Source organism: Lagenorhynchus albirostris, chromosome 3, assembly GCF_949774975.1.
Source record: "Lagenorhynchus albirostris chromosome 3, mLagAlb1.1, whole genome shotgun sequence".
Lineage (NCBI taxonomy): Eukaryota > Metazoa > Chordata > Mammalia > Artiodactyla > Delphinidae > Lagenorhynchus > Lagenorhynchus albirostris.
The window spans coordinates 166,241,348-166,253,147 of NC_083097.1; the positions used below are offsets into that span (position 1 = coordinate 166,241,348).

Sequence of the window (11,800 nt, forward strand, 5' to 3'; positions counted from 1 at the left end):
ACGAAGGGGCCCTGCCAACGGGAAACTGGTACTTGCCATCTACCTCTACAAAGATGAAATCATGGCCACTGCAGCTGCTGACCTCCAACACCACCTGAAAGGAGTTCTGGGTGGAGATCAGGAATAAGACACTCTGTGCTCTGGGAAAAGCTGGCAGAACAGGCCTTCAGATAGTTAGATATTTTCAGGAGAAGATTTTATGAGCCCAAATTCTTGCATCTTCTCATACCTAGAGAAACACTGACATCATTAACGATTACATCTGCTTTGGCTATTAAGGAGAAAATAACAATTAAAAAGTCAAAATAGTACAGCTGTGGTTCAGACATCCAAGGAAATAACTAGGTGACACTATGGATGTGATTTCGGACAAGTCCTTGTATTGCTAAGAACTTGAGTTTTCTGAGCTGTGTCGTACTTGAAATGCCACCAGCTACTCTCAAAACAATGTCTGCCGGCGGCTGGTGGCCACAACCTTACTTTTTCAAGGTCTCCTCTCATAACTATTATATTTTTAAACAATGAACTTGCTTTAGATCGTATGTTAACAAGAAAACACGTGTAGTGACCAATAGCACCTGTTATCTATGTGTTAATACCACATCAAAAGTTAAAAACTACTTAGATAAAACTAGACAACTGGCTACCTGGCTAGAAGTCTCCCCAAAGTGCCAGGTCCAGACTGGGTTTCAGGCTTATTCTCCTGAAAAGAAATGAGATCTATTTTGGCTATTAACGTCAGGTTGTCACTCCTCCAACTACTTCTAACTGGGTCTGTTACACCTACATCAATCATACTGGGCTAATAGAAGAGGACATCAAAAACGTATATGACCGGGCTTCCCTGGTGGCTCAGTGGTTGAGAGTCCGCCTGCCGATGCAGGGGACGCAGGTTCGTGCCCCAGTCCGGGGGGATCCCACATGCCGCGGAGCGGCTGGGCCCGTGAGCCGTGGCCGCTGAGCCTGCGCGTCCGGAGCCTGTGCTCCGCAACGGGAGAGGCCACAACAGTGAGAGGCCCGCGTACTGCAAAAAAAAAAAAGTATATGACCATGCCAACTGGCTCCATTCCTTTGGACAGGGTAACCCAAACGCTGACTCTCATCTGGACCAGGATTAAAATTGCTACCAGATATAACCTGGTTATTACTCCTGCTTGGGCACCTGGTTGCAGTAATTCTTTTACTGATCTTTGGCCCCTGCCATCTTAATCTGCTTGTCTATTTTGTTCTTTCTAAAGACACAACGGTTTCCCAGACAAGATGAAGGTGACGCAGAGGTTCCAGCCACTCCTCGGAACAGATCATGCGAGAATAACAGCGGAAGTCACCCTGGATCCCTTAACGAGACAGAGTGAGAGCTCTGTGACCCCAGCTAGGTAGGGTCTGCTAGCCCATTGCCAGCCTGAAGAAGCTACAGAAGATAGACCTACACCCTTCATCCTCCCAATAAAGATTTCTTGGGGTTCATGTCTCTCAGGGGGGATTTGAGGCAGGAGATAGACAGGCCCCAGGCTGAGCAGCTAGAGTTCGTTCCCTGGGGACAGAAACTCCCTAACAGCAGGAGCCGGTGAGGAAGCTGAGCCCTGCCCAGAGAGAAGACCACATATTCCTCATTCTCGAAGTCAAGGAGATCTTCCCGACTACACACGCACAGAAAGGCTCCTCGAAGGTCAAATGAAGGGGGCGTCACCTCATAGTAAGTGATGCCAACCTACCCATAGGCCTCTTCGCTAGCATCCATCTTGGCTAAGAGATGTGCACACACACATGGGAGGACCCTGGGATAAACCAAATTCGGACTCAGAATCAGGCAAATCAAACTGATTGGCCAGGGACTTCCCTGGTGGTTCAGAAGTGGGAAGATTATGTAGTTAAAGGGGAACTGAACACTGAGAGGCGTTGGTCTCCTTCCTTCCTGCTAGCACTCTGGCAAGGACAACACCAAGTGGCACAGCCCTAGGGCAACTTGGGGACATTCACAGCAAAGGGACACCTGAGTTGGCATCTTCAAGCTGCTCCTGGTTCCCAGGGGCGATCTTACTTCCTGCACCCAGTTTTCTGCCCCCGGGGCCGCCTCCCTCCACCCCCTCCCCTGCACTGTGCCCGGTCTCCCCTGGCTTCTCAGAAGTCCTGAAGAAGGGGGAATATTACCTTGCAAGGGGAAGGGAGCCCATCTCATCCCCTCCCTGCAGCCTCATCTTGCTTGCAGGTGGAGGAAGCTCTGCTTTCAATACTTCCTTAAACACCAGCCAACCACCCCAAGCAGAACTGCATCGTCTAGAGAGCAATCGATCGATGGAGCCCCCGCAGTGTCCCCAGCCCAGTAATCCAGAGCAGTGGGAAAACCCAGGCAAGTGATGCAAATGTGCAATGAAAGCCAGGCACTTCCTGCCTTCAAGTTCTTTGCTGTGTGGATTAAGCTGATACGTCTCTGAGCCTGCTTTCGGTGGAAAATGAGCATCAGAGCATCACCCAGTTCCTAGGGCTCGGGTGAAGGTTCCAAAAGGTGATACCTGCCGAGTCCTTAGCATGGGAATAAGCCCTCAATATGAATGACTCTTTGGATTGCTTTCTGTCTCTTTGTTACCACGACAGGTGCCACATTGAATTTGTGTGCGTACCTCTCCGTTTGTGACACATGCGTGCGAGTGTGCTTACCAAATGAAATCCTTGAAGTGAAACTGATGGACGTTAGGCGAGGTGCATTTGGGGATCTTGATGGATTTGCCAAACTGTCCTTTCAAAAGGCTGGATCCATTTCAAATCCCAGCATCCGGGTATTAGGGATGCTTTTCACCTACATGCTTGCAACACCGCGAATCTTCAGATTCGACCAACGCTCTGATCGTTGACCAAATTACGATAGGTGCAAAAGAAAAGGTGTATTCCGTGTGCTTTTAATTTTTAGTTATCTTATTCAGAACAGAGAGAATATCGCGTTTCACATTCGGTCGTGTATCTTTTAAGAACCCGACTTCGTATTCATTTCATTTTCTAGAAAGTCTTAGTCACTTCTTAATGACTTAACTTCTGAGTTATATATCTTAGAACAGTTTTGTCTATTTTGGGCCTTGCAAACCTTTCTTTTTTCTGTCTTGCTGCAGAAAAAAGTGTGTGTGTGTGCCTTTAACTTGGAAGGTATTTTTAATGCAGACATTATTTATATGTGAAACATAGCAACATTCTCTTTTATGTCTTCTTCGTTTTTTTCTAACATACTTAAAAAGTCTGCACTGCACCCAGATGAATTTTTATGAATGTATCATACTTTCATAACTGTACTTAACTGTACAGAACTGTACATCAGTACTTTCATAACTGAAAGTGGGGTCTGGCTGTTCACTGTTCAAAAGCCAATAAAGAGGCAAGGTCGTTGGAAAGGAAAGTTTGCTTTATTTTCAGATGCCGGCGACGGGGGTGGGGAATGGCGGGGGGCAGAGGGCGGACTTCTAACCAAAGGCCGACCCTCCGCCCCCCATAATCAGTGGGCAAGAGATTTTATACATGGGGGGAGGGGACTACATGCAGAAACAGTCATTTTGAAATTGGTCAGCGGTGGTCTGACCAGCATCACCTTGATTGTTCCAAGTACAGTTCAAGTCTTCATTTCCAGGGTCGGTTTGTTCCCATTTCCTTAAGGCCAATTATTGGAATTGTGGCAACTTATGTCATGGCTACATTCTGGTCATCGTGTAGTTAACTTCTTCCACCTGGTGGAGGTTTCAGTTATCTGCAAGACAGCTCACAGGATAGGGCTCAGAATATTATCTAGAGCCCTCGAGAAGGAACTAAATGAAGGTCCTTGATTTTGCTTAATGACTAAACTATTATTATTTAGTCTTATTGGGCTGTGTTCCTTTGTTTCTGCATTCTCCCTTCTCTGATTAAACTTATTCTTTGGCTGAAATTCGTCTACAGACAAAAGGTAGGCGGAGGACGTTGGGAGGAAGGACCACAGGGCCCTGCTCCATTTCACTTTCATGGCTTCTTTTTTGTTTGTGAAAGTGACGGAATTTGCATTTTATAGCCAAGAGGGCTGGCGTCATCTTTCTGTGTTGATCAGCAACCTGAACTTCTTTGTGAATTTTCTGCTTGTACCCATTCCCTTGTTCTAATGAGCATTTCCTGGGGGGATAGAGCAACGTTAAAAGCTAGCCTTTATTGACCACTTGCTGGAGGCCTGCGCTATGCGAAGGGCCTCGCATGTGTCTCTCCTTAAAATCTCATCACAGCCCATTTTATTATTATTTAAATTTTTTATTTTAATACAATTTGTAAAGGTTGCTTTCTATTTGCAGTTTTTACAAAGTATCAGCGACATTCCCCGTGTTGTACGGTACATGGTGGAATCTGTCTTACAGCCAGTAGTTTGAACCTCTCACTCCCCTACTCCTATATTGTCCGCACACACACTGGTAACCACCAGTTTGTTCTATCTGTGACTCTGCTTTTTTTATGTTATATTCACCAGTTTGTTGTATTTCACAGCCTGTTTTAAGATGGAAACATTGAACTTAAGCTGATGGGGGTGTGAGTTTCCCAAAGGCTAAAACGTGACATTCCGGAGATTGGAATCCAGGTGTGTTGAGAAACTCCAGATCCTACATACTGAACCATGCTCGGTAGCGATTCTTTTTGACTGTGAATGGCTTTCAGCTAGATGGAGGTAGGGAAGGGACACCAGGTGGGCTGCAAAGAACCATCAAAGGTCCAGAGTGGGGACCACGACAAGACAGGGATTGGAAGGTCTTGCAGATGGAGTTAGCCAGCAGAGCTAGACTTTAGAACCCAGCGGGGGTTTCACACAGTATGAAAGAAGGTCGGGGACAGTTCCGAGGATCACGCCCCCAGGCTCAGGAGAGCTTAATGTCCCTTTGAGGGTGCTGCTGGCTAAACCCTCAGGTTTATAAAGGAAATTCCTTCTGTAGTTGGGGGTCTCAGGGAGTGTACGATCACCTGGACCCCAGGAATTCTGGACACTTTTGTCTCCCCTCTTTCTTCTACCTGCCCTCCCACACCAGCAATGCTGCTGGCTCCAGCTCTGACATCTATCCACCTCCTATTCACCTCCTTCTTCTCTCCCCCACCCCACTCCCAGCCCAGGCCAGGCCACTGTAACTCCTCACTCTGGAATGAAATTTTCAAGTCTCAATGTCTACAAGTAAAGCTTCTTAGACCACAGCCACGTGTACTTGGCACATACGGTCTGTGACAGCTGAGTGGCTTGATTCACTGATACTAACAAAGTACTGTCCCAACCCTACAAAGCCCAGGTAGTGTCTCTTCATCTTGCAGCTACGCCGCTGTTACTCGTTTCCTGAGGCTGCCGTAACAGAGCACCACCCACTAGTGGCTTGAAACAACAGAAATTTACTCTTTCACCATTCTGGAGGCCAGAGATCTGAAATCAAGGTGTCCGAAGGGCTGCACTCCTTTCAAAGGCTTTAGGGGAGATTCCTTCTTTGCCTCTTTCTGGCTTCTGGGGTTTACCGGCAATCCTTGGGGTTCTTTGGTGTATTTTGCGTCACTCCAATGTCTACCTCCAACTTTCCTCTGTGTCTCTGTGTGTCCTCTCCTTTTCCTATGAAGACATCATGGGATGTAGGGTCCACCCTCATCCTTACTTCTCAAAGACCCTGTTGCCAGATGAGGTCATGTGCTGAAGTTCTGGGTGGACATGAATTGGGGGGTGACATATTCAAGCCACTACAGTCATCAAGAACGGGTGTCCTCCAAGACCACAGGGCAAGAGAATTGAAAGGCAGTGTGGCATGTTTACAAGATCAGGCTATGGAAGTGACCCTTGGTCCGCTTCTACTCTCTTCCAATTAGGCAGGTCAGTCATGTGACCGCATCAGGGGTGGTCCCACCACGGGGGCGTCAGGGAGGCTGGGAAGATGGAGAGGAACACATGGATATTGGGGGACCCCTCCTCCATCCCTGGGTGCTGTGGCTGTAGCCCTGAGGCCCAGCAGAGCATCTGGCCCACAGTGGATGTTCAATGAAGGTTTGTTGAAAGAGTACCAGGAAGGTGAGTGTGGGAAGTTACATAGAAAAATTGAGGGACACCCTGGCCCACCTACTCTGCACACTGGGGACCGGCAGAAGCTGGAGGGGAATTCCCTGCACTGTAGAACTGAGTCTGGTCCCTCCCTTTGCCGGACATCCCCAGGGTGGGGCATGGTTGGTCCCTGGCAGGTTCAGGCAGGCAGAGGGCCCCATAGCTGCATGAGAGCTGAGGTTCCTTCCCTCTTCCTGCCTCTACACACCCTCCACCCTGCCACACAGCTGATGAAGTGCCTGCAGAGGATCATGAGAGCAGAAGAAGCCTCGGGCTGCCAGGTGCCCCACCGGCCCTGGGTGTCCATCCGGAGGGTGGCTTTGTTGCTGCTTCTCCTTGGCATGGTGATAGGCTGCCTGGTCTGCAGTGTGCGCCTCACCCGAAAGCAGCAGGTGGATTCAGCTGGGGTAAGTCCAGAAGGGAGGATGAGAGAGAGACGTACATCTGCCTCCTGCAAGCTCAGGAGCATGGGGACCTCCAGCTGGGGCCGGGCCCTGGGGAGGGGGTGCAGCGCCGAGGGCAGGTAAGCAACTGAGGAAAGAATCAGCTCAGGGCAGAGGGATGGTGAGCTAGAGCGCGGACTAACAGACTCGCGACCAAAAAAGAAAAAGAAAACAAAAAGATCAGAATGAGATGAATAAAAATCTGCCAGGGGGGCTTCCCTGACCGTCCAGTGGTTAACACCCCTCGCTTCCAGCGCAGTGGGGCGGGGGGTTCGATCCCTGGTCTGGGGAATTAATAGCCCGCATAGCACGTGGCGTGGCCAAACAATAGAAAAGACAACTGCCAGGAAGAAAGAGCTGGTGGAAAAGAACAGAGCGAGAGAGACCAGAGCAGGGAGGGGAGGCAGGGGCAAGGCTGCCCCCGGGGGTCTCCGGCTCTGGATAGTCAGTTCTGCCGACACCAGGAGGTAAATCCCGGGTGGAGATCCCGGGGTGGAGGAAGATACATACCGTATGGGGGCCTGGAAAATGACTCGTCTTTGGTGTTCCCCCAGCAGGCTGACTCAGAGGCTGCTGGGGGCTTCTCAAAGCTGGGAAGGGGCGGTTCCGGGACCTCCAAGGACAGGAGGAACCCTGGACACCTACCACAGGGTCTGGCTTTGGGGGCTGCATTACGGGGGTGGGAGAGCTTTGCAGGGGAGAGAGGCAGGTGTGCCGGGGCGCCCTGTGTTATATCCTGGAAACTAAGAAGTTCTTCAGAAGGTCTTCTCTTCATGCTCACGGCTAGTTCAAACCTACTTTCTCTTTAAGAGTTCTTCACAAAGGTCCCAACTCAGTCCGGTGGGATGATGGGTGGATAGAAGGATGGGTCAAGAAAAGAGAGCTCTTCCCTCGGGAACACTCAAGACCTCTGGTCTCTTTTCTTTTCTTTTCTTTTCTTCCAGTGGGACTTAGCGGAGCTGCAGCTGAATCACACAGGTAAAACCAGATGCATATGTGTGTTGGAGAAAGAGAAAAGAAGGAGGGTGGGGGAGGGAGAGAGAGAAAGAGAAATTGCGAAAGGATGAGAAAAAGAAACAAAGAGAGGGAGATATGGTGGTGTTCTGTTCAGCACCTGCTTCCTGGCTCAGCCTTTTGTTTTCTCCCTTGGGAGATCCCAAATCAATTAAACCAAGCTAATGACCATCACTAACGTGCCCTCACTGAGGCCACAAACACTAATTAAGCGGCTACTGTGAGGCAAGCCCTGTTCTGGGTGTCCCGAGAGCCCACAGAACCGACAGAAATCCCTGCCCTGTCGGTGTTGCCCTTCTACCAAGGGGATCAGAAAATAAATAAATAAACAAGGAAAATATGCAGCATGGCAAGAGAGTAAAACACGCATCTGGTACTTCTGGGAGGAATATTAAGTAAGGGAGGGGGATCGGGCAGGCCAGCGTTGGGTTTGCCCTTGAAGATGCGGTCATCGGGGAAGGCATCCCTGAGAAGGGGGCTTTGGAGCAAGGACGTGAAGGAACGTGAGGGCGGGTGCATTTGGCAGTACTCTCCCAGCCTCTCTCTAACCCCCTTCCTCTTTGGGCCTCTCCCCCCCACCCCCCGACTCATCCCCAGAGGGCTGGGTGTGTGTTCATTCCATTTTGTAACGGAGGGAAATCTTCGTCTTTTTTCTCCGGGTGCTTTCTGCTCGGGCTGCTATGACAGAATAACAGACCAGATGGCTTATGAACGAGACATTTCTTTCTCATGGTTCTGGGGGCTATGAAGTCCAAGGCACCGGCAGATCTGGTGTCTGGCGAGAGCCCGCTTCCTGGTTCATAAACAGCCAGCCATCTTCTTTTTTTCTTTTTTAAGTTTTTTTTTTTGATGTGGACCATTTTTAACGTCTTTATTGAATTTTTCACAATCTTGCTTCTGCTCTTTAGCTGCGAGGCCTGTGGGATTTTAGCTCCCCCGACTTAGGGTTGGAACCCACGCCCCATGCATTGGGAACATGGAGTCTTAACCACTGGACCACCAGGGAAGTCCCCAGCCAGCCATCTTCTCATCTTTTTGCTGGGTCTTCACGTGGCTGAAAGGGAGGGAGAGAGCTCTCCGAGCTCTTCTCTTTCTCTCCCCACCCCCCTTTCTTTTTTTTTTTTTTTCTATTCTTTGGCCACCCCACATCACCCCACCCGGCCCCGCGGGGCATGCGGGATCTTAGTTCCCCAGCCACGGATGGAACCCGTACGCCTGCACTGGAAGCACGGAATCTTAACCACTGAACCCGCCAGGGAAGTCACTCTTTCTCTTTTTAAATTGAGATATAGTTGACATACAACGTTGTATTAGTTTCCGGTGTACAACATGATTCTTTATTTGTATATATTACAAAACGATCGCCACAGTGTCTAGCTAACATAGTTACAATTTTTTTTCTGCCATGGGAACTTGTAAAATCTTCTCTCTTAGCAACTTTCAAATATACAACACAGTATCATTAACTCTAGTCACCATGCTGCACATGACACCGCCAGGACTTAGTTTATAACTTATTTTATAAGTTTTACCTTTCGACCACCTTCACCTATTTTGCCCACCCCGGCTCCCACCTGTGGCAACCACCAGTCTGTTCTCTGTATCTATGAGTTTGGGTTTTGTTTTCTTTTAGATTGCACGTATAAGAGAAGTCATACAGTATTTGTCTTTGTCTGACTTACCCCTAGGTCCACCCATGTTGTCACAAGTGGCCGAATTTCCTTCTTTTTTTATGGTTGAATTATATATATGTATAATATCACATATATTATATATAATAATATATATAAACATCTTTATCCATTTTATATATGTGTGTGTATGGTGTGTGTATATATATACATATGTATATGTATACATATATGTGTGTGTATGTGTATATACAGATATATAGATATATAGATATGACATCTTTCTCCATTCATCCATCAGTGGATATGGGGTCTCTTTTATAAGGGCTCCATCTTCATGATCTAATCACTTCCCAATGGCCCACCTTCTAATACCATCCCCTTGGGGGTTAGGTTTCAACATGGGAGTTTGGGGCATTCCCTCTATAGCACTCAGTTTCCCTAAACCTCCATCCTTCCATCCCTTCTCCCACAACCCTCTCAGGATCGCGGCAGGACCCCAGGCTGCGCTGGCAGGGAAGCCCAGCCCTGGGCCGCTCCTTCGTGCATGGGCCAGAGCTGGACAACGGGCAGCTGCGTATCCAACGTGATGGCATTTATAGGCTGCACATCCAGGTGACCTTAGCCAACTGCTCTTCCTCTACGTGGACCGCCAAGCCCCTTAGCGCCACCCTGAGCGTGGCCATCTGCTTCCCCACAGCCCACAGCATCAGCCTGCTACGCCTCAACTTTCACCAAAGCTGCTCTGTCGCCTCCCAGCGCCTTACCTTCTTAGCCCACGGGGACATTCTCTGCACCAACCTTACTCCGCCTCTGCTGCCCTCCAGAAACGCTGATGAGACTTTTTTTGGGATTCAGTGGGTGTGCCCTTGACCATTGCACTTCCTGGCCCAAATTTGTTGAGAAGGAGTTTTTTCTTTGTTTTATCGTCAATTTATTCGTAAGTATTTTATTATTTTATTATTGTATTGTATCCAAAGGTTGTATTTCTCTTCCTGAGAATGCATTGGCTTTTTTTTTAACTTTTTTATTATTTTTTCTTTTTTTGGTCGCACCATGTGGCATGTGGGATCTTAGTTCCCCAAGCAGGGAATGAACCCACACCCACCTGAAGGGCATCTGAAGGGCAGAGTCCTAACCACTGGACCACCGTGAGATTGCATTGTTAATGCACAGAAACATAATTGATGTTTCTATATTGATTTGGGGTGTGTGTGTGCTGTTTTTCTGTTTGTTTCTTTGTTTTACTTTACAGAATCTGTTTATTAGATCCAACAGTTTTTGGTTAAAGTATTTTTTAAAAACTCTTCTAAAAATAAAAACCATTTTATTTCTTCCTTTCCACGTCTGATACCTGTCTTTTTCTTCTACAATACCTAGGTCATTTTGCACCTATATCTGTAGGATAAATTCCTAGAAGTGGAATGGCTGGGTCCAAGAGGGTGTGTTTATAATTTTGATATTTATTAATAAATTGGCCTCTACAGGTGTTGAACCAATTTAGATTTTTAATCTGCACCATGTGACCATGGCTGCTCTGTGGGATGTGAAAAGAAGCTTTTCATTTGTCTTATTTCTAATAAAAGGGGAGCCTATTCCCCGCCCCCATACCTCAGTGTCATTTGAATCATTTGTATTTTCTTTTCTGTAGAATCATGTGTAGACACTCTTTTTTTTTTTTTTTTTTTTTTTTTTGCGGTACGCGGGCCTCTCACTGTTGTGGCCTCTCCTGTTGCGGAGCACAGGCTCTGGACGCACAGGCTCAGCGGCCATGGCTCACGGGCCCAGCCGCTCCGCGGCATGTGGGATCTTCCCGGACCGGGGCACGAACCCGTGTCCCCTGCATCGGCAGGCGGACTCTCAACCACTGCACCACCAGGGAAGCCCGACACTCTTTTTTTTTAATTGAGGTGAAATTCACATAAAATAAAATTAACCCTGTTAAAGTGGCATTAATGCATTCACATAACTATATTCAATATCTGGTAATAAGGCATAATGGAAAAGAATATGAAATATATATATATTTTTTTGAGAAACCGCCAAATAGTTTTGCAATGTGTCCACGCCTTGCCCAGTTTTTCTTAACTGAGTCATCAACCTTTTGCTTTCTGTTTTGTACAAAGTTTTTATATGTTGAGGAATTTAGCCCTTTATCTGTAACATGAGTTGCAAATATCTTCTCAGTTTGTCTTTTCACTTTTGACGTTGCCTATGATTTTTTTTTTTTTTTTTTGCTGTGCATTCTTTTTATTTTTACGTCCTTGGATGTAAATATCTGTTTCTTCTTTAATGGCTTGTGGATTTCCTGATCCAACACTCTCCAAAATTCCACACTGCTCAAAATTGTTCTCACTTTACCTGGCTTGAAGTACCAGGCTGAGACCTCATCTCTGTCCTGGCATTTTCACAGTGCCCCCTCCCCAACACCTCCCTGCAAAATAAGTTACTTAATTAATTTAATTTTTTTTTTTTTTTTTTGCGGTACGTGGGCCTCTCACTATTGTGGCCTCTCCCGTTGCGGAGCACAGGCTTCGGACGCGCAGGCTCAGTGGCCATGGCTCACGGGCCTAGCCGCTCCGCGGCATGTGGGATCTTCCCGGACCGTGGTACGAACCCGTGTCCCCGGCATCGGCAAGTGGACTCTCAAC

The 11,800-nt window shown here is 47.7% G+C and overlaps 1 protein-coding gene across 1 annotated transcript; it reads left to right on the top strand.

Annotated features, from left to right (window-relative positions):
• Positions 1-5,994: 5,994 nt before the first annotated feature.
• Positions 5,995-10,740, top strand: CD70 (CD70 molecule). The gene is made up of 3 exons (XM_060146714.1): positions 5,995-6,468; positions 7,449-7,482; positions 9,634-10,740. The coding sequence occupies exons 1-3, from the start codon at positions 5,995-5,997 to the stop codon at positions 10,020-10,022; spliced, it is 897 nt and encodes a 298-aa protein (XP_060002697.1). The 3' UTR covers positions 10,023-10,740.
• The last annotated feature ends 1,060 nt before the right edge of the window (positions 10,741-11,800 follow it).